The following is a 23,613-nucleotide window of genomic DNA, read 5'->3' as shown; positions in this document are numbered from 1 at the left end:
GAGGTATGATAGGCTCTCTTCTCTATCTGACTGCTACTCGTCCTGATATTCTCTTTAGCGTCTGTCTTTGTGCCAGATTCCAATCAGATCCTAGAGAATCTCATTTAACAGCTGTTAAGAGAATTCTTAAGTATCTGAAAGGAACTCCTAACCTGGGCCTGATGTATGAGAAAACATCAGAGTATAGGCTTTCTGGTTATTGTGATGCAGATTATGCAGGAGATAGAATAGAACGAAAAAGCACATCTGGAAATTGCCAGCTTCTGGGAAACAATCTAATCTCCTGGGCTAGCAAAAGACAGTCAACTATCGCTCTATCAACTGCAGAAGCAGAATACATCTCAGCATCACTGTGCACAACTCAGATGCTCTGGATGAAACATCAGCTAGAAGATCTACAAATCTTTGAGAGTAACATTCCTATCTTTTGTGATAATACTGCTGCTATTTGTTTAAGTAAGAATCCCATTCTACATTCCAGAGCCAAACACATAGAAATAAAACATCATTTTATTAGAGACTATGTTCAGAAAGGGATAGTAACGCTGAAGTTCATTGATACAGAACATCAATGGGCAGATATCTTTACTAAGCCTCTAGCTGAAGATAGATTTCGTTTTATATTAGAAAATCTGAACATTAAAAATTGCCCTGAGTAAAATTTGGCTCTGAACATGTAAAATGAGACTCTGATAAAAACAAATACACTTCTGCCTCTGACTCTGATACTTCTACCAAGTTAAGAAGATATCTGAGTTAGAAATCTTCAGAAATCCTTTGGTATTCCTGAAGATCAGATACATCAACACGTGGGGAACATGCGTCTAACCCTAGAACTTCTAGACAGCTGTCAAAAGAAATCAAAGGTCAGAACGCTTGAAATCTCCTCGAGCAGTGTGCTTACTGTTGGGATTAGACATTCATTTATTAGCTATAATCATTTTTCCCCCCTAGCGTGCAAATCTTGTGTTCTGTTCCAACGCAATTAAATGTGTCGTTTTGCATGTGTTTTTACCCTTAGGTATATAAACACTTTTCTCACATTTCACACACTTATCACTCTTCACTCACTCTTAAACCCTAAACCCTCTCTCGAAGTTTTCTCTGCAACTTTCTCAGTTCTTCATCTTCTTCATCAATCTTAGTCATGAATCCTCAAGAGCAAGAAGTTTTTAACTTCTCCCAACAAATGGAAGCCGCTTCTAATCCCCAAACCTCAAACACTCAAACACCCATGGTTGTAGACGTTACCACAACCCCAGTCTACAAAGAACCTCACATTTTGGAACGCGAACAACACATAAACCTTTCAACTCCCTTTGAAGGTTTAGATGTACTGTGTGAATCGCTGGTGGATTTTGAGAACTTAAGAAGAAACGGTGTTGATCTTACTGAAGATCTTCACAAGCAAGGTTGGGAAACCTACTTCAACAGATTGTATGGTCCAATCTATCCTCTTCTGGTGAAAGAGTTCTGGAGATGTGCAGATGCTGATGATCAGTTCATTGTTTCCTTTGTTCTGGGTGTGAAGATTGTCATCACTGAAGCATCAATTGCTTCCTTGCTAAACATGGAGAAAGCTGGAGGTAAAAGGATTTACAACATTCCTCCAAGGTCCAAGCGCATCACAGAAGTCATTAACCCTACAATCTTCAAAGCAAATGTTGAAGGAAACCCATCTAAGAACAAGGAGCTTCATCAGAACCTCCGAGTTTGGCTGAAGATTATTCTGGGAACAATCCATCATCGTCCAGCCTCCAACTCTTCAGATTACATAAATGCTGATCAGAAATGCATCCTCTACTGTATTCAGAAGGGTATCCCGATCAACCTCCCTGTTCTCCTCTTCAGATATCTGAGGGATTCAGTCAGAGAAACCAGGAATAACATGAAGCCCAGATCCTACATTCCTCTGGGTAGATTGCTCTCTGATATCTTCATTGAGCATGGGCTGGTAGATGCTCTGGAGAAGACCAGATGTATGGATGATCTGGCAATTGACGTTGGAAAGCCTCTGAATGCCAAAAATCTGAGGAGTATGGGAATCATCAAAGACATCAGAGTCAAGCCCACTATGGAAGTAACCTGGGAAGCTCTGAAGGATCAGAGGAAGATGCCTCATGGCCTTGAAAGGTTCTTCAAGAATGAACCCAGAGATGCCATTGCTATCTATCTTCAGGATCGTCTGGATGAAGGCATTGATATCTCTGATTTCCGCCTTGAAGACTGTCTGGACTCTGTAGAAGATCTGGTCAGATACAAAAGAGGTCTTTCTGAGAAGAAGATAGCTGAGGAAGCAAGGAAGGCAAAGAAAGCCAGACTTGGAGAAACCTCTGGCACCAAAGCTTCAGCACCTCTGAATGTCTCTTCTGGTAAGTCTATTCCTCCTGTCTCTTCTGAATCTATAATGGCTTCCTCTAACCCTCTCTTCTCTCAACCAATATATACCACCGCTGAAATACCACCTTCAATCACCAGAACCTCTCAACCTCCACCTGTTCTAAAAATTGCTCGTAATTTCACAACAACCTCTGACCCTAATCAACTATATCACCACAGCTCTTCCTCATCCTCTGAATATGAATCACCCCCTTACCTTTCCCCTTCTTCTGACCAAGAGTTCTCTGAACAAGAGTCCTCTGACCAAGAACACTCTGACCCAAACTCCCCAACAATAGCTGAAATCTATGCTAAAAATTTCGCCCCACAAACTCAAACACAAACTGAAGTAACCTCTCCCCTCCAAACTTCACTTCCACCACAACAAACAACAACCTTACCCTCTGAAACTCAACCATCTGATCCCTTCACCTCTAATATCACTCCACCATTTATTCCCGCTGTACCTGAACCAGACTCTGACCCTTTAGACCTAAATCCATTATATGCTTCATCTCCTAGTCTTCAACCAGACGCAGATTCTGAACTTCAAGCAGAATCTGAACCTCAACAAACTGAACCTCAACCTCTAAATCTCAGCCCTCAAAACTCTCCACCTCATTCACCTGAACCTGAACCTGAACTTACCATACCTACCCTTGAGGAGGCCATTATACAGGTTGCAGAAGCTTCAGTCCAGAAGATCAAGTCTCTGGCTAAAAACTCTGAAGTTAGTGATGATCCTAAATCTGTTAGGACACACTGGAACAGAGTCATTAGTTGGATGACCTCTGAGTCTTATAGGCTGAAGAGTATCTCTGAACAAGTCAGAAATGGCTACATCAGAGACTCTGAGGAAAGACTCCAAGAGAGACTGGCTAGAGAAGCTGAGGCCAGAAGGTTAGAGGAGGAAAGATTGGCTAGGGAAGCTGAAGAAGAAGCAAAGAGGTTGGAAGAAGAACGCCTGGCAAAGGAAGCAGAACTTCTAAGGATTCAGGAAGCTGAAACCAAGGCTAAGGCAGATGCAGAAGCCCAAGCTGCTGCTGAAGCTGAAGCTCAGCAGGCTCTGATTCAGGGGGAGTCTTCCTCTGCGATCCCTCTGATTCTTAACACTCTGAAGGAGATCAAGCAAGATCAGCAAGAGATCAAGAAAGATCAGAATGAGCTTCGTGCCAGGATGGACAAGCAAGATGCTTTGAATGAAAACATCCAGAACATGTTTGCCATGCTGCTTCAGAGACTTCCTCAACCTCCAAACCCTTAGGCACTTAGGATTTTTTTTGTTTGCTTGCCTAGTGTTTTTGCCTCTATCTTCTTTTTTTAGCTCTGATATTCTGTTGAATCTGATGTTTTGACTGTTGTTTGCCTTTGTGCTTTTCAATGAAGTGTTTTTCTCTTTATTATTCTTTTCATTTTTTATGCCTTTTTGATTATGCCAAAAAGGGGGAGAAATTATTAAATAGCTCTGATGAAAATTATGTCTAAAACCTTAAGCATTCTGCAACAATTATAGAAATAGTTCTGATATAAATAGCTCTGATTAAATAATAGCTCTGATTAAATAACTCTAACATTAAATTTAAGAATTTGCAGAAAGTTTCAGAAATCTCATTACTTGAAAAGCTCTGGTAAGAACTTCTGAACTCCCTAGTACTAACTCAGGGGGAGTTTTTGTCTATCTGATCTAATATTTTTCATGTTTCATCTGATAATTTTATTTGTTTTGTCATCATCAAAAAGGGGGAGATTGTAAGAACAAAAATTGTTCTACAACAGATTCCATGATTTTGATGATAACAAAGGTTGAAACCAAAAATGGCACCCTAACGAAAAGTTTCTAAGTGTGCAGGGTTCTAAAGAAAGAAGAAATAAACCTGATGATGTCATCAGATGCAAAACAAGATCAGATGCAAAATCTCAAGTATCAGAAGCATCTAAAGAGGAATCTCGTTTCAAGAAGCTCTGACTCTGGACAAAACTACAAAGTATCAGAAGCATCTGAACATGAAGTAAAGTCTAGAAGCTCTGACTCTGAACAAATGCCTTCTGTAAATTCTGAAGTTATCAGCGCCATCTGAACTTTCAAGAGATAACATCAGAAGCCAGTTTCTCCATATACACAAAGACTCTAATCAGAATTGTTAATCATGATAAAGTAACGTTTAAGCCAAGTTAAAGTTCTGCAAATAGATTTCCTCAATTAGAAAGAGACGTTAATCTCCACTTCCAAGAGAGAAGATACTAATTGTGGTAAGTAGTCACTTCTAAGAGAAAAAGTCTACTGCAGAAGCTATTAATGGAATGGCGTAACTACATCTCAATATCCAACAGATTCAACGCTACTTCAACTCTACTTCAACTCCTATAAATAAGAGAAGAAATCAACATTCAGCAACAAGAAATCACTAGCCAAAACTATACTGAAATCATATCACGCTCAAGAAAAACATCTTTGTTCTTCAAAGATTTTCACTAAGCTTTTGCTTATCAAGTGAAAAAATTTGTTCTTAAGTTTGTAATATTTGCTTTCTTAGAAGCACTCTAGATTACACATCTTGTATCTAATTTTTATTTGATTTCCTCAAGTGACTCTTTGTAGTCTGTAGACTTGAGAGGACTAAGAGATTTTCTTCTCTCTTAGGGGTTGTTTGTAATCTTTCAAGATTAGTGGATTAAGTCCTTGTTGAAGGCGAAATCACCTTGGCCGGGTGGACTGGAGTAGCTTTGTGTTATAAGCGAACCAGTATAAAATCATTGTGTGATTTCATTTTGCAAAAGCGCTTATTTTTTTTTCAAACAATTCAAACCCCCCCTTTCTTGTTTTTCTCACCTTCACATGACATAAAGATTGATCAATTTGATGGCATTGTGGTTAATATTACCGCATGTAACAACCTGAGCTTCAATGATGAAGAGTTGCCTGAGCAGGGGAGGAACCATAATTTGGCTCTGCATATCTCTATGAACTGTCAGGAAGATGTCATGTTTAATGTGTTGGTGGACACTGGTTCTTTTTTTAAATTGTTTCACAGTGCTGGATTTATTCATTCTAAGGATTAGTTTGTTGTTGCCATCCTAGAAGATGGTGAAGAGCAAGAAGAGCCAAACTTTATGACGCATGGATCGATATGCCAAAATTGGACTGTTGTTGATGTTCCTTTTGTTACTCACTTATCAAAGTAATATGTTTTTTTGTTGTTATTTTCAAAAATCATTTCACTATGCCCAAGGTGAAAGTGAATTTATATGGGCTTTGTTTCAGATTTTTATCATCATTAATAAAATGTTATTTCGTTTATCCATATTGTGTTCCCTCTTTTTGTTTTTTTATGAAAAATGGTAACATGAAAAACCAGGATAATAATCGTTTTTATATTTGCATCGCAATGTGTGTTTATCTGTTCATATTCTAAAATCAAGCATAAAATTATTGTACAAATTAATTGTTAAACCCATTGAAAACAATGACCTTCTGCCCTCTCCCAACTTTGAATTCCCTGTGTTCGAAATGGAAGAAGAGAATGTTGAAGAGATTCCTGATGATATTTTCTGTTTGCTTGAGCACGAGGAGAAGACCATTCAGCCTCATAAAGAGCCATTCGAAGTTATTAATATGGGTTCCGAAGATAACAAGAAAGAAGCCAAGATTGGGGAACTGCTTTATCCATATGTTAAGAAGAGGATGGTAGAGCTTCTTAGAGAATATGTGGATGTGTTTGCTTGGTCTTGTCAAGATATGCTAGATCTTGATACTGATATTGTGGAGCATCGATTACCATTCAATCTAGAATTTCCTCTGGTTAAACAGAAGTTGAGAAGAACTCACCCTAATATGGATGTCAAGATCAAAGAGGAGGTGCAAAAGCAGATTGATGTTGGGTTCCTTGTTACTTTTGAGTATCCTCAATGGGTGGCTAACATTGTCCTAGTTCCAAAGAAAGATGGAAAAGTTCGGATGTGTGTTGATTATATAGACTTGAACAAACCTAGTCCAAAAGATGATTTCCCTCTGCCACATATTTACATGTTGGTAGATAACATAGCTAAGTTCAATGTCTTATCCTTTATGGATGGGTTCTCCAGTTATAATCAGATCAAGATGGCACCCGAGGACATGGAAAAGACAACATTTATTACACCCTGGGGAACATTCTTCTATAGAGTGATGCCTTTCGGTTTAAAGAATGTTGGTGAAATGTACCAAAGAGCCATGACTACTCTTTTCCATGACATGGTGCACAAAGAGATAAAAGTTTATGTTGATGATATAAGTCAAAAAAGATGGAAGAAGATCATGTTGAGTATTTATTGAAGTTGTTTCAGCGGTTGAGAAAGTTTAAACTCCATTTGAATCCTAATAAATGTACTTTTGGTGTCCGGTCAGAAAAGTTGTTGGGTTTCATTGTCAGCCAGAAAGGTATTGAAGTAGATACTGATAAAGTCAGAGCTATTCAAGAGATGCCTTCCCAGAGACAAAAAACCAAGTCAGGGGGTTCCTCGAGCGTATGAATTACATATCTAGATTTATATCTCACATGACTGCCACGTGTGGGCCAATCTTCAAGCTTCTTCGCAAAGATCAAGGTTGTGTTTAGACAGAGGACTTCCAGAAAGCCTTTGACAATATCAAGGAGTATCTTCTTGAACCTCATATCTTGTCTCCTTCAGTGGAAGGAAGACCATTAATTATGTATTTGACTGTGTTAGAATAGTCCATGGGCTGTGTGCTTGGACAACATAATGAAACTAGTAGAAAGGAGCATGTCATCTACTATATGAGTAAGAAGTTTACAGAGTGTGAGTATCGGTATTCCATGCTTGAGAAGACTTGTTGTGGTTTAGCCTGGGTTGCCAAACATTTATGCCAGTATATGATCAATCATACCACTTGGTTGATATCCAAAATGGATCCAACCAAGTATATTTTTGAAAATCCCGTTTTGACTGGAAGGATAACTCGTTGGCAGATGCTATTGTCTGAATATGATATTAAGTATCATACTCAAAAAGCGATTAAATGAAGTATTCTCGCAGATCATTTGGCTCACCAACCGATCGACGATTATCAATCCATCAGGTTTGACTTCCCTGATGAAGATATTATGTACTTAAAAGCTAAAGATTGTGATGAACCATTGCTTGAATAAGGACCAGAGCCTGGATCCCGGTAAGGTTTAGTGTTTGATGAAGCTACTAATGCTTATGGTAATGGAATTGGGGCGATCATTGTTACTCTTAAGGGTTCTCATATCCCTTTCACTGCAAGATTGATGTTTGATTGTATGAATAACATGGTGGAATATGAAGCTTGTATCATGGGTCTTCAAGAAGCCATTGATTTGAGAATCAAAATTCTTGATGTATATGGAGATCCAGCCTTGGTGGTTAATCATATTAAAGGAGAATGGGAGACTCCTCACCCTGGTTTGATTCCTTACAAAGATTATGCAAGGAGGTTGTTCACTTTATTCAATAAAGTTGAGTTTCATCATATACCTCGCGAAGAGAATCATATGGCAGATGTTTTGGCTACTTTGTCTTCTATGTATAAAGTAAATCGTTGGAATGACACGCCCAGTATTAGAATTATGCGCCTTGATAGGCATGCTCATATGTTCGCAGCACATGAAGTTACAAATGATAAGCCTTGGTATCATGATATCAAGTGTTTCCTCCAAAGTCAGGAGTACGCTTGGGGCATCCAGCAAAGATAAGAAGACTTTGAGAAGATTGGCTGGAAATTTCTTTCTGAATGAAGATGTGTTATACAAAAGAAACTTTGACATGGTCTTGCTCAAATGCATGGATATACACGAAGCAGACATGTTAATGCAAGAAGTTCATGAAGGATCCTTTGGTACTCATGTCAATGGACATGCAATGGATAAAAATATGTTAAGGGCTGGTTACTATTGGCTAACAATGGAATATGATTGTTGTAAATACGTGAAGAAGTGCCACAAATGCTAGATTTATGCTGATAAGATTCATGTGCCTCGGACACTTCCCAATGTTATTTCATCTCCATGGCCTTTCTCTATATGGGGAATCAATATGATTGGTATGATCGAACTCAAAGCTTCGAACGAACATCGTTTCATCATGGTAGTCATTGATTACTTCACCGAAGGGGTTGAAACGGCATCTTATGTTAATATGACCAATCAGGTTATGGTCCGATTTATCAAGAATCAGATCATTTTCCAATATGGTGTTCCAAGTAAGATCATTACTGATAATTGGTCGAACTTGAATAATAAGATGATGAAAGAGCTTTGTCATGACTTTAAGATTGAACATCATAACTTTTCTCCTTATAGACCTAAGATGAATGGGGTTGTTGAAGCTACAAATAAGAATATTAAGAAGATTATCCAGAAGATGGTTGTGATGTATAAGGATTGGCATGAGATTCTCCCTTTTGCTTTGCATGGATACCTTACATCTATCCTTACTTCAATAGGGGCAACCCCTTTTTCTCTTGTGTATGGTATGGAATCAGTTCTCCCTGTAGAGGTTGAGATCCCATCAATACGAGTCTTGATGGAAGCCAATTTGTCTGAGGTTGAATGGTGTTAGAACAGATATGATCAGTTGAATTTAGTTGAAGAGAAAAGAAAGACGGCTTTGTGTCATGGCCAATTATATCAAAAGAGAATGAAGAAAGCGTTTGACAAGAAGGTTCGACCTCGTGTGTTCAGAGAAGGTGACCTTGTGCTCAAGAAGATCTTGTCTTTCAACACTGATTCTAGGGGCAAGTGGACTCCTAATTACGAAGGCCCATATGTTTTTAAGAGGGCTTTATCTGGTGGTGCAATGATTCTTACATCTATGGATGGTGAGGAACTCCCTCATCTTATGAATGTCGATGCAGTCAAGAAATACTTCGGCTAAAAGAAAAATAAAAGAACAACTCGCTAAGTTGAAAACCCTGTAATTTTAGTAACAGACTATCGATGTCACACTGGATGTTATGACATCCAATTCTGCGCAGACAGGTAATGTATGCAGAAAGTAAATGTAAAAGGCAATAAATGACACAGAGAAGTGTTTACCCAGTTCGGTGACAAACACACCTACATCTGGGGGCTACCAAGCTAGGGAGGAAATCCACTATAAGAGGTATTAATTCAGGACTTAAACCAACTGTTTAATCCTATCACTTAAGACCTACCCAATGCAATTTCAATCTAAACTAAGACCTGAATTCCTACCCACTCCCCCTCAATCACAGCAGTGATCACAACCTTTAATAATTTTAAAGTAAGTGGTGAAGATATACTTCCAACAACTCTTGATTATGCTTAAAAGCTTTAATCAAGAAACACAGCACTCACGCTTAAAAGCTTAGAGTGACACAACAATTACAACTCAATAAACACCCTAGTCCAATGCAATCATCTAGGTGATAATTGCTTGGCTCACAAGTAAAACTAATTCAAGACATAAATAAAAGTACAGCAAGGATCTATACTGATATGTTTAAATCTTCACGCTTCAAACCCCTGAATTGCTGAAAGTAGGATTGCCATCCTTTTATAATGCAGCAATTGGGCCTTGTACTTGAATTTCCTAAAATTAAGGTCAAGCAAGTTAACCTAATTTACACACATTAGGGTGCTAACAAATAGGCTATATGCTAGTTCTCTTAATTTTAGCTCATCTGTTAGTTTCCTGGATTTTAGCACAGCTGTTAGATTCGTGAAAAACAGCCTGAGATAAATACTGAAACATAACAGAAAAACTAACTAGCCTACACTTTAGCATATGTTGTCAGGAAGGAATATCATAACATTTAGTTTGACATCCAGAACATAGGCTATATGCTAGGTCTCTCAATTTTAGCACAACTGTTAGTTTCCTGAAAATCAGCCTGAGATAAATATTGAAACATAACATGAAAAACTAGCTAGCCTATACTTTAGCATCTGCTGTCAGGGATGAATGTCATAACATTCAGTTTGACATCCAGTAAATCCTGTATTAGCTAATCCTGCAACATACTACTTAAGCATGTCATGACATCAGTCAAGACATCTAAGTCCAGTAAGTGTTTTAACATAAAATGCAGCCAATCAAAAACATCTACAAACTCCCCCTTTGGCAAATTTTTGGCTAAAACAACTTGGCATCACAACAGAGTTCACAGCAGCAGAATGCACACATCCAAGCAGAGAATCAAATTAGCTAATACACTCATCACACATAGAAGTTAAACTTCAAATAGCAGCAGCACAAGAGAAGGTCAAGCAGATAGCAAACAACAACATATCCTCTTGTTTAGAGGACCTTCAACTTCAATGAAATCTGTTGTCCTGGGGTACAGGTGTTACTCCCTTTTTTTGTCAAAAATGTTGCCAAAGCAACACTTAATATTACAGACCAACAAAAATAAAATTACAAGTAAATTTCAGAAACACAAGAAATGTTCTAGTCATCTGACTCAGAGTCAGCATCATCATCTGTGCCATCATCAGGACTGGCATCTGCTTCTCCCTCTTCACCTTGTCTTTCAGCTCCTTCTGCAGCAGCAACAGCTTCACCAAGCACATCACCTTCAGTCATCTCCAAAGTGCTAATCAATTTTTCCAAGTTCAGCTTCCTTGCCTCTAACTCCCTGTAAGTTTCTTTGAGCATTGCAATGACAGCAGCTTTACCTGGTTGATTACTTACACGTGATGTATCACCTGTTGTCATGACAATGTCAGGGACATGGGTACCTAGGAACAACTTATGATTGAAGGACATAGGGTTGTCTCTTTTCTTCATATAATCATTCTCTATTAAGATGTTTGGAAACTGATTCAAAACAATACCACAGATGAGAGAGGAAAAGGCTATAGGCCCCTTCACACTGAAGCTTCCTGCATGCTTCAAAGTTTGATCAAAAATATAGGAGCCATAGTCAAAATTGGCTTTGGTTCCAACAGCATATATAAACTTTCCAAGCATTACAACAACTGTAGCTTTATGATTGGTGGACACCCAGTTAGCAGCTCCAATCTTGTGCAACATTGCATACTTGACACTCAGTTTGCTGGCCACCAATTTTCCTTTGAGAGGCCACTTCCTGACTTGATTAGCAGTGATGACTTGACAGACTTTGTTGTCAGTCACCTCAAGCTCAGGTTGAGCTACATCAGGCCTTCCCAAATACTAGTTGATCACTGAAGGAGAGAAATTTACATACTTGCCGCGCACATACACTTTCCTGAATTCCTTAGACTTCCCATCAGCACATTCTTCAGACAAATTGATAATAAATTCCTTTACCAATATCTCATAGCACTTTGAGAACTGAGTCACAGTCTTCATTAAACCAGCCTCTTGAATAAGGTCCATAATATCCTTACAGTCTAGGACATTCTGAGCTAATTCCCTTTCCAAAGCCAGCCTCTTCTGATAAACATATTTCCACCTATTTACACTTGAAGCAAAATGAAAAGATATGTTGTCAATTGGTACCTCAGGGACACTAGTTGCCAGCTTGCTAGTGGTTGGCTTCTTCTTTGACATAGTATCAGGGACATCACATGGAACATCTGAGTCAGACTCAACAACAACAGACTTGGTCTTCTTTTTCTTGGGCACCCCTTTGCTCCAAGATTTGGTTGGACCATGAACTTTCCTCTTGAGGGAACTCTCGACTGCCACCTTTGTCTTGGAAGAGGTTGGAACATCAATCTTCTTTCTGGGGGACCTTTGAGCCACTGTTTTCTTTTCTCTCCTAGTCCTAAACCTTTTGGCTATGCTAGGGAGGACTGAGGACAACAGCTCATTATCAGAAAATTCCTCCAGGTCTACTGTTTCAGCCTCACAGTTAGGGTTGTTACTGACATCATGAGCGACATGGACTTCCTCACCAGCCACATTATCTAAGGGTTTGTCAACATTTGACTCCTTATGAGCATCAATTTGCTCAACATCATCAGAGATATTATTTCCTAAAGACTCAAGATTTTCTTGATAAGCAACACTATCAGGTTCAATAGTGTTTCAGGGAATGGAAACCCCAAGGACCTTATGATTACCATACAGTATTCCAGTCACCATAGTGGCAATGGCATTGTGAACATACCTGGAACCTTCTTTGGTTCGTTCCTCAAGAGCGATGGCTGAGGAGAAGCCTGATACAGTTTCTTTAGGTCTTCTTGCATGTGAGGTATTCGCAGAGTCAGCAACAGGATCTTCTCTGTTAGGGTTGCTTGGTTCAGAGCTAGAGGAATCCGACATGTTCTTGGAAGAAGATGAGTTGGATTGTTGAGACATGATGAGTATCTTAGAGGCAAAATGAAAAGTTTCTTTGAGAGAATGCTTGTGAGACTGAAAGTTGAAACGATGGAAGAGGTAACGCTTGTTGCAAGAATAATAGCTTTTATTTGTTGACCAATCAGAGCATACTCTCAATTGTTTAATAATTTGAAATATTAAACAGTAAATTCCTAACATCATTAGTTGCTATAATTCCTCAGAAAGACATATTCCCAACTTGCCCCTTAAATTTTCAAACTGAGTAGTATCCAACGCCTTTGTAAATAGGTCATCACGTTGTAGTTCAGTTGCCACATGTTCCAAGTAATCACTTTGTCTTCTACCAGATCTCTCATGAAGTGATGTCTAATGTCAATGAGTTTGGTCCTGCTGTGTTGGATAGGATTCTTTGAAATGTTGATGGCACTGAGATTGTCACAGAACAATGTCATGACATTCTGAGTAACATTGTACTCAGTCAGCATTTGTTTCATCCATACCAGTTGGGAACAACTGCTACCAGCTGCTATGTACTCAGTTTCTGCAGTGGATACTGATACACAGTTTTGTTTCTTCCTTTCAACTACTCCATTTTGCTGAGGAGTAATAGGTGAGGACAACTCATGGCTTCTTCCTTCAGATGAACAGAAATCATCAAACTTGGAATTTGTAAACTCCTTTCCATGGTCAATGCATAGAACTTTGAAGACATCAAATGCATCAGATGTTTCTCTGATGAAGCTTATCCATGTGTATCTGGAATGTTCATCAACAGTCACATAAGCATATCTCTTCTCACCAAGACTTTCAACCTACATAGGTCCCATTAAGTCCATGTGCAAAAGTTCCAGAGTTTTGGACGTTGTAGGATGTCCAAGCTTAGGATGTGACATCTTGGTTTGTTTGCCAACCTGACATTCTCCACAGACTTTTCTTTTATCAACAAGCAGCTTTGGGATTCCTCTAACTGCTTCCTTGGATATGATCTTCTTCATTCCTCTTAAATGAAGATGTCCAAGTCTTTTATGCCACAACTTCACTTCCTGTTCTTCCTTGGCTAAGAAGCACATTGAGGAGTAGTTTGAGACTTTAGGTTCCCATAGATAGCAGTTATCTTTCGATCTGGATCCTCTCATAACTTCCTTATTTTCTCCATTTTTCACAACACATTCTTCCTTAGTGAACTGTACATTAAAGCCTTGATCACATAACTGGCTTATGCTGATGAGATTAGCAGTTAGTCCTTTTACTAACAACACATTATTCAGTTCTGAAACTCCAGGACTGTCCAGCTTACCAACACCTTTGATTTTTCCTTTAGCTCCATCACCAAAGGTCACATAACTGGTAGTATGAGGTTGTACATCTACCAATAAGTTATTTATCCCGGTCATATGTCTTGAGCAACCACTATCAAAATACTAGTCTTCTTTGGTAGATGCCCTTAGAGATGTGTGAGCTAATTTAGCAACCCATTGTTGTTTCTTGATGGGGGCATTATGCTTAGATGCCTTCTGCTTAGGTCTGACATGAGGGGTCTGGTTAGGATAACCATGCAACCTGTAACAGAAGGGTTTTATGTGACCAAATCTACCACAGTAGTGGCATCTCCATCTTTGAAATTTCTTCTTTTGATGGTTAACCCTCCTGTTTCCATGATGTTGTGACATTGGTTGTGACTTCTGCTTGATTTTCTGAACTTCAGCCTTTGAGTTGTGAATTCAGATGGGGATTCCTTAACAAAGCCTAAACCAGACATGGTTCCTGATTTCTGTCCCACCTTTAGAATTTCTTCCAAAGTGTCAGTTCCTTTATTTTGCATTCTGATGGATTTTGTCATGTGATCTAGCTTAGAGGTCAGCAAGGTTATCTCACCAATTAGACCATATATGACTGTCAGATGCTTCTTCTTCTCAGCTTCCAGCTCCTTGATGAGTTTCTTCTGCTTTTCTCCTTGAATACACACTTCTGCACTTTTGACACATAACTCTTTATATGAAGCAGCAAGTTCATCAAATGTAAGTTCATCTCCACTTGAGTCATCATCAGAGGCACAGACACTAGTTAGTGCAGTGACATGTTTTGCAGATTCTCCTTCTGATTCACTCTCAGAGTCTCCCTCAGACCAGGTGACAGATAGTCCCTTCTTTTGCATCTTGAGAAAGGTAGGACATTCAGCTCTAATGTGTCCAAAACCTTCACATCCATGACACTGGATTCCCTTGCCTTGGTTGGACTTTTCTTCAGATTTTAATCTTCTACTGATGTCAGATGAAGTGTTCTTGACATTTGGTCTGCCTTTTTGATCAACCTTCTTTATGAACTTGTTGAACTGTCTTCTAAGCATGGCTATAGCTTCTGATATGCTTTCATCACCTCCAATATTTCCTTCTTCTGAATCCTCTTCAGTATTTGATACAAAAGCTATGCTTTTGTTTTTCTTTTCAACATTCTCACACAAGCCAATTTCAAAAGTTTGGAGAGACCCAATAAGCTCATCAACCTTCATATTGCAGATATCTTGAGCCTCTTCTATAGCAGTAACCTTCATGACAAATCTCTTGGGCAATGATCTGAGAATCTTTCTTACCAGTTTTTCTTCAGACATTTTCTTTCCTAAGCCTCCAGAAGTGTTGGAAATTTCAAGAATATTCATGTGGAAGTCATGAATAGTCTCATCCTCTTTCATCCTCAGATTTTCGAACTTAGTAGTCAGCATCTGGAGTTTTGACATCCTTACCTTGGAGGTCCCTTCATGAGTTATTTTGAGAGTATCCCAAACTTCTTTAGCCAATTCACAATGATGCACCAGTCTGAAAATGTTCTTATTTATCCCATTGAACAGTGCATTCAAAGCCTTAGAGTTTCCAAGGGCTGATGCCTCTTGCTCTTTGTCCCACTCTTCTTCAAGAATTAGCATAATGACTTCATCTTTACCTGTCTTCGTTGGATGTTCCCATCCTTTGTGACAGCTCTTCAGACCTTGCTATCCAGAGATCTCAAGAAGGCTATCATACGAGGTTTCCAGTCATCATAGTTAGAACCATCCAGCATGGGTGGTCTATTTGAGAATCCTACATCCTTGTCCATGGTACTAGAAAGTAACGTCCCTAGATCTCACCCAGAAATTAACAGGAAGGGTGCCTGCTCTGATGCCAATTGTAATTCTAGTAACAGACTATCGATGTCACACTGGATGTTATGACATCCAATTCTGCGCAGACAGGTAATGTATGCAGAAAGTAAATGTAAAAGGCAGTAAATGACATAGAGAAGTGTTTACCCAGTTCGGTGACAAACACACCTACATCTGGGGGCTACCAAGCCAGGGAGGAAATCCACTATAAGAGGTATTAATTCAGGACTTAAACCAACTGTTTAATCCTATCACTTAAGACCTACCCAATGCAATTTCAATCTAAACTAAGACCTGAGTTCCTACTCACTCCCCCTCAATCACAGCAGTGATCACAACCTTTAATAATTTTAAAGTCAGTGGTGAAGATATACTTCAAACAACTCTTGATTGTGCTTAAAAGATTTAATAAAGAAACACAACACTCACGCTTAAAAGCTTAGAGTGACACAACAATTACAACTCAATAAACACCCTAGTCCAATGCAATCATCTAGGTGATAATTGCTTGGCTCACAAGTAAAACTAATTCAAGACACAAATAAAAGTACAGCAAGGATCTATACTGATATGTTTAAATCTTCACGCTTCAAACCCCTGAATTGTTGAAAGTAGGATTGTCATCCTTTTATAATGCAGCACTTGGGCCTTGTACTTGAATTTCCTAAAATTAAGGTCAAGCAAGTTAACCTAATTTCCACACATTAGGGTGCTAACAAATAGGCTATATGCTAGGTCTCTTAATTTTAGCTCATCTGTTAGTTTCCTGGATTTTAGCACAGCTGTTAGATTCCTGAAAAACAGCCTGAGATAAATACTAAAACATAACAGAAAAACTAACTAGCCTACACTTTAGCATATGCTGTCAGGAAGGAATGTCATAACATTCAGTTTAACATCCAGAACATAGGTTATATGCTAGGTCTCTCAATTTTAGCACAGCTGTTAGTTTCCTGAAAATCAGCCTGAGTTAAATACTGAAACATAACATGAAAAACTAGTTAGCCTATACTTTAGCATCTGCTGTCAGGGATGAATGTCATAACATTCAGTTTGACATCTAGTAAATCCTGTATTAGCTAATCCTGCAGCATACTACTTAAGCATGTCATGCCATCAGTCAAGACATCTAAGTCCAGTAAGTGTTTTAACATAAAATGCAGCCAATCAAAAACATCTACAAACCCGAAAGGGCAACTCAGGAAAAAATGAGCGTCTCGGTGGATGAAAACCCGAAAGGACGGTCCAGGAAAAAATTACAGACATAAACAGAAAGTAATAATCCCGATAGATTGAACCCGAAAGGGAAATCTAGGCAAAAGTTAGGGATTATGGCAAGTAACTACATCAGGTTGGACTTGATCGTTCAAAGCAATAGTGCCTATCACAGATTCTCATTCAGTCATCCTCGACCGAAGTTCAAAGCACATCGGAATTCAAAGTTGTTAGGGAGAATAGTGGTCATTGTATTTCAATGTAGCCATTTCCATGTATTTACCATTTTTCAACTTTGTAATAATCCATGGAGTCATGCCATTTGTAGACTATCATTCTATCAATAAAATTTGAGCCTTTTGCCCATTCGTTTGCTACTCTTATTTTGTTTCAGTTTAGAAATTTGATTTATTTTTTATGATGATTTTTGAAACAAAAGATATCTAAACAATCATGTTTTGAAAATTTACAATATATATATATATATATATATATATATATATATATATATATATATATATATATATATATATATATATATATATATATATATACATATATATATATATATGTATATTCTTCCTCGACTTGTGAATACGAAAGAGGAATATTAGCAGCAATCTCAAGGGTGGTAAGATCCTGAAGAATGGAATTCAATGACTTCCCCAAACAAGATTTCCCTTTTGTTACATTTATTCAAGAATAACAGTTTCCCCCGCATAAGATTGGATGAATGGTAGAATCCTAGCAAGATCTCCGCCAGTATCCTAGCCTTGTTGAGATTAGCCGAGTATCCGATTGTATTGTGTTATCAGTCTAACTCCCTTTGCTCCTGTTTTGTCATCATATTCATACGCATATGCATAGCATCATGATGTTTGTTTGCGCATTTTTCATTCTCTTGGTGCCTCCCCACTTTCTGGTGTTTTCATTCCCCACAGAGTGTGTGCATCCTCTCTCCAATAGAGTGTCGACCTTAAGCAAAAAGTGCTTATCCTTTCTAAATTCCCCAGAGAGCTTGATCCTCGTGGAAAATTTTGTTTCAGTTTTCCTTTCCAGTTCATTAGTTGGATGGAATTAATCTCCAATTGATTTCATGTCCTCATTAGATTGAGTCTTTTTTTATCGTTTCTCTCGAGCTTATTTCTGGGTTGAATTTTGGTCCCTCTTTAGCTTATTACCTTTGTTAAGCTATCACTTGGCCGATAGTAGGTAATAGTTCCTCTTACCTTTGATTGGTTACCTTTATTAAGCTACCACTCGGCTAGTAGTTGGTAATCATTCTATTTGAGCTTATTACCTTTGTTAAGTTATCACTTGGCTGATAGTAGGTAATAATTCCTCTTACCTTCGATTGGTTGCCTTTGTTAAGTTGCCATTTGGCTGGTAGTTGGTAATCTTTCCCTTTGAGCTTATTACCTTTGTTATGTTATCACTTGGCTGATAGTTAAGTAATATTCCTTCCCTAGTGGAGTTGGGTTTTCCCCTTTGATGATTTTATTTCCCCGGTGGAGTCTTTCCTTGTTAAGTATTTCCTATTGGGTCTTTGTTGTGGTCATTCGCTAACTATACATTGGTTTCTTTCCAAATGATAGTTATTCTCGAGTCTTTTCTTTTCCCATGTGGAACTTTGTTTATCCTTTGTCGAGTCCCCCTTTGGAAACTGTTATTCCCCACACAAAGATCCTTATTTGCATTTTATCATATCATAAGCACTTTGCGGTATCTTAGGGCCAAAATTTGGGTCTTTGATATTTAAGTCTCTTCAATCTTGTTGAGACAAAGATTTCAACCTTCATATCTCCAAATTGAAGAAACTTAAATAGGGGCATCTGTCATACCCTAACTTTTAACCCTAAGATCTCATATACCATTGGCATCCTTGCACACAAACAAGGTCACATCTTGATCCTCCCCCCTCTCATCTTCGGGTTTGCCTTTTGCAGGGATCACCAAGCACATCTTTATTGGTGTTTTACCTTTGTTTTATATCATTTATTGCTTATCTAATCACTAATAAAAATAGAAAAAACATGTTTTATTAAGTTTATTGTGCAAGGTAGGGCTTTTCAATCAAGAGCGTCTCAAAGTTTTGTTGCTTACTTCTCAAGGAAAGTCAAAGGTTCATGTGTTTATTTCCATGCATCCTTCCACAAGAAACTTAAAGCTTTGATAAATATAATCAATAGGCAATCAAGTACACCTTATTTGAGCTCATATGATCACCCATGTGCTTTGAAATGCAAGTAAAGTCCAAGTACACAAGCTTGTTCCAAGATGTTTAACCAAAAAGACAACATTTGAAGTCAAGGTTCCAAGGATCACAACTACTTTAATTCTCAACATTTTTGAATGATTGATTTTTGATATGAATCCTCCCAACATACCCTACAACTTCTATTTACATGACAAGAGCCAATTATGCTTGGAGGATCATCAAAAGTTTGGAGACATTATAGGTAATTTGTGGACTTAGTGAAATTTGACCTATTTTCAAGTGACTTTTCTCAACTTTCAAGATTCATAACTTCTTCAACTTTAAACATTTGAGACTAATTCTTTTTGCACAATGTCATTTGTGATTTCCTCTACAAGTTTTATTCAAGGATCAAGGTCAAAATATGCTTGGAAGGCCATGGAATTCATTGAGACATTATAGGTCATTTTCAGCCATGGAACACTTGAATTTTTCTAAGTTATATGATCAGTTTTCATGCCAACTTCAACATGACACAACTTTGTGCTCAAACATCCAAATTCAACCTTTCTTGGCACATTATAATCTTTTCTATGATGTCAACGAATTGCAAAAATAATGGGACCAAAAAGCCTCCTGAGCAAGATGCCCAATTGGGTTGAACATGGTGACTTGGAACTGAAGAAATCATCATTGCCCAAAATTTGAACTTCACTAATCTTAATTTCAAGCCAAATTAGCATGTGTTTTGGACCTAAACATGTTTAATCAAGTCTCCATAATGTAATTGACCTTTGAAACGCGTCATTTACCTGAGTTTTGATGAGTTAGAAGTCACACTTTTCTCACATTCAGATCAAATTCGTTTTGCACGAATTCAGCATCATTCCATATGTATTTGGATCCAAACACATTTCCTATAAATAAAGGAAGTTACTGCATTCATTTTCAAGCTTTTGAGAGCCAAGAAATCCCTGATGCAACTTGAAATTTTCCAGAAAAGCTCAACTATTGTGTTTTGAATTCCAGTTTATTTCAATCCAATTTCTTGATTCCATTAGCATCATCCGCATCCTCTGTAGCTTTTGCAACAATTCCCAAGCTCTGAGACCTTTTGAAATGCTCTAACCAGACCGAGCTTCATCAACTTTTGATCACCATTTGGACAGGGTAGTTCTAAACATCATTTGAACTCAAATAAGTTACCACAATGTAGTTGTTCACTCTCTGATGCTTTCCACTAACTTATCTGGTGTTGATTTATCGTGTTCATCATTTAATTTAATTTTTCGTAGTTTGCTTGCTTCTTAAACTTCTTTGAAATTCCTTTTGCTCAATTTAGATAAATGAATTTGGAGTATAATGTTGAATTCAGGATGAAAAGAGGATCACAATGGTGGTGGTCTCATGTTCTGAATTTACCAAAGAATGAAACTCCGGTGAGAGCTCACCGGAGAAGATGACCGGAGTGTTCCAGGTCGTCTGAGTTTGGCCAGACACGTTGGACAAACAAAATGTTTTGATTGACTAGTTTTGAATTGGATCTCATGTGTTGTTTGTATCTCGTTTTTCCGGGCATCCTAATTTTAGGAGTGTTGGACCTGCCATGTCAATTAATGAGGCGTGATCAACGCTCCTTGTTTTTCTGATTTTCAATTCTTTTTCTATTATTATTTTTAATTGCTTTTTCTTTTAAAATTCATAGTAATTTCATTTTTTATCCAAAAAACCCCAAAATGATTTCTAGAATTCTCTTTTATTTGTCTACATCTGTTTTTTATTTTTTTTCACATTTTATTTCAATGATTTTCTATTTTTCATGAATTTTCTCTTTTCACATTTGTTTTAATTTGTTTAAAAATACATTTCTGCATTTTTAAATTCTGAAAAACTTATTACATGCTTCTTATTTTATTTCCAACCTTCCATAACTTTCTTAGCCATTTATTTGGTGTTTTGAAGGACTTTATAGAATTTTCATTTTATTTCTACTTTAAAATTCATTTAAAAATACTTTTGGTGCATTTTTGTTCGATTTAATTGTATTTTATATTTGTGTGACCTTTGTGAACTTCTGTTGGCCTTGGATCATGATGGTTTGGATCATAAGTCACATTGAACTCAATGGATCGTGGGTGTTGATAGGGTGAAAACCCTAATCCACCAAAATGGATGATTAATTTTGATGATGACTTGATCAAACTTTTGGTCTAATTTGGGTGTGACCTCTCTTGTCCCCTTCTTCATCTCTTTCTTTCCCCTTTGATCAATTGGATGGTTTGTGTCCATCTTGTTCATGATGTGTAGATTGGTGCTTGATGAACTTTCATCATTTCAAATCTACCTCCTAATTGATCATGGATCATTTAGGATACTTTGGATTGATGCATAAGTCTTTCCTAAGTATCATGAAGTTGGATTGAAGTAATGGACCATCCTTCTAGCCTTTGTGCTTGATCATTCTTTTCTTTTTTTGTGGCATAACTTTAGGAGAATGATTTACATGTCATTTCTCTAGCATGTATTAACACTAACATTATTATTTACCGACTTCAGATAGTTATGACTTCTACATAAGTCTAATTACGGTTTCTTAACATAGCGTTAAATTTGTCCCAAAAGCAAATGCATTTTTATAAGTGAGATTGTAAGTCTCCTACTTCTCATGGTATTGTGTGAAAATGTTGCTCCCTTTTTATTTGTGAGAAATAGTGGCATACTTGTTGATTTTATCCAAGTTGAAGCCCTTCTCAAAATGATGTATAGGTTCATGTTTTCATGCTTGTGGGTGAATAGTTGAGTGTTCTCCAAAAAATGACCAACCCATCTTTCATTTTTGATTACTAACATCATTTACTAACATTTTACTTGTATTAACTTTTACTTCAATGTCATTTACTTTATGCTATTTTATTTTATTCCATTTACTTTATAATTTATGTTTAGCATCCCATATCGTATTATTATTTATAATGTTATTTGTTCTTTGTCCATTTGGAATTTTCTTTTATACCTTTGTAAAGAAAACATTAATAAATAAAAACCTAAAAATAAACTTGGTTCTTCTGATTCATGGACTTGAGGTTGCTATCATTAGCATTGTTATGGAGTTATGGACTTAGAGCTAGGACTTTGACCTTTTCTTTGGGTGGTTGTGATTTGAGACCTTGGGATTCATCTGATGCCTTTAACTTTGGACTTCTCTATGAAGACTTGGTTTGGTTACTTTGGTTTCATCTGATGCATGATTATTATTTGCTTATTCCGGCTTGCTCGAGGCTTAATCCAAAGGAGAGAATTCTTGTTTGACTTATGTCATAAATATTTCTATCTATTTGTTAGATCTTTCCTCCCTAGATTTTACTTTATGCTCTAGGATAGTCTCTTCTTCCCTCTTCTTCTTTAATTTTCAAATTCTCCTCTCTCTTTTTTTCAAAACATTTTTGCTTTCTAACTTGAACCATTTTCTTAACAAACCTTGACTTTTGTCAACTGATATTCAAAACTTTCTCCTAATAAATTTTAATCCATCTTAAGCATATCTAGACCAATTTCAAAAGACTTAAAAGATGCATAACTCATGTAAACCATTTTGTGCCCTTTGTGCCCTCTTTTCCTTTTAAAAAAATTTCTCAAGGTTTATACATGAGCCATTTTCATAGTTGAGATATAATATTCCTATCTCCATAGTATTGATGATAATTTTTTCCATCCAAGAGAGCTAGTGGCATACTTGTTGATCCTTATCCAAGTTGGAGCCCTTCTCATGATGATGCAAAGTTCTCATACTTGTGGGTGACTAGTTGAGTATTCTCCTAAAAATGACAAAATGTCTTCTCATTAAAAATGAATCAAAACAAACATCTTTGTTATTTTTACCACGAACTACGAGGTTTTGATCCTCCATTGCACTTTGTTGGTACGTAGGCATGAGACTTCAAAAGTCTTGGCAAACACCAAAAATCATTAAAAAACATTTTGTTTCCTATCTCTCCAATCTTTTACAAACAACGCCCTTTTTAAACTAAAATGTGCATATTCTCAAAGAGGTTCCCATGGAGTACCATGGATGTTTAGGGTGCTAATACCTTCCCTTTGCATAACTAACCTCCGGACCCTTATCTCTTTTTATTAGTTTTGCTTTAAAACTTCTTAAGATTTTGTTCGTACGTTTTCCCATTTCCTTTGGAAAAAATAAAAGTGCGGTGGCAACTCTTGCTTTATGAGTTAAGTTAATCAATATCCTAATCTCAAAATCTTTACTGCTACACTACGGTAACAATGCTAAAACCTTCTAAGGGTCTGAACAACACAACTCTTAAAGAACTTGTGAGTTCTTTGAGAAGTCATGAGATAGAAATTGAAGAGGACGAGCCCCAAATGTCTTATTTGTATCTCATCTTATATTGATCATTATCAAATACATATTGAGAAA

At 37.4% G+C, this 23,613-nt stretch overlaps 1 protein-coding gene across 1 annotated transcript; it reads right to left on the bottom strand.

The window, feature by feature from the left end:
- Positions 1-10,809: 10,809 nt before the first annotated feature.
- LOC127103134 (uncharacterized) lies at positions 10,810-12,612 on the bottom strand. Its single transcript, XM_051040416.1, has 4 exons — positions 12,458-12,612; positions 11,894-12,355; positions 11,570-11,797; positions 10,810-11,449 (listed from the first exon to the last, which is right to left on the bottom strand). The coding sequence occupies exons 1-4, from the start codon at positions 12,610-12,612 to the stop codon at positions 10,810-10,812; spliced, it is 1,485 nt and encodes a 494-aa protein (XP_050896373.1).
- Positions 12,613-23,613: the final 11,001 nt, after the last annotated feature.

The sequence above is a fragment of the Lathyrus oleraceus genome, chromosome 7, assembly GCF_024323335.1.
Source record: "Lathyrus oleraceus cultivar Zhongwan6 chromosome 7, CAAS_Psat_ZW6_1.0, whole genome shotgun sequence".
NCBI classification, from domain to species: Eukaryota; Viridiplantae; Streptophyta; class Magnoliopsida; order Fabales; family Fabaceae; genus Lathyrus; species Lathyrus oleraceus.
The sequence above is the reverse complement of the archived record's forward strand: the minus strand, read 5'-3'. Positions and strand labels throughout refer to the sequence as shown.

What these genes read in the sequence shown, in the direction of transcription:
- LOC127103134 (XM_051040416.1), bottom strand. Translation starts at nt 12,612, where the DNA reads ATGTCGGATTCCTCTAGCTCTGAACCAAGCAACCCTAACAGAGAAGAT. An exon ending in CGAACCAAAGAAGGTTCCAG is followed by an intron (nt 12,356 to 12,457) that starts GTATGTTCACAA and finishes TGAACCTGATAG; the next exon opens with TGTTGCTTATCAAGAAAATC. An exon ending in TGTGATGTCCCTGATACTAT is followed by an intron (nt 11,798 to 11,893) that starts GTCAAAGAAGAA and finishes AAGTGTAAATAG; the next exon opens with GTGGAAATATGTTTATCAGA.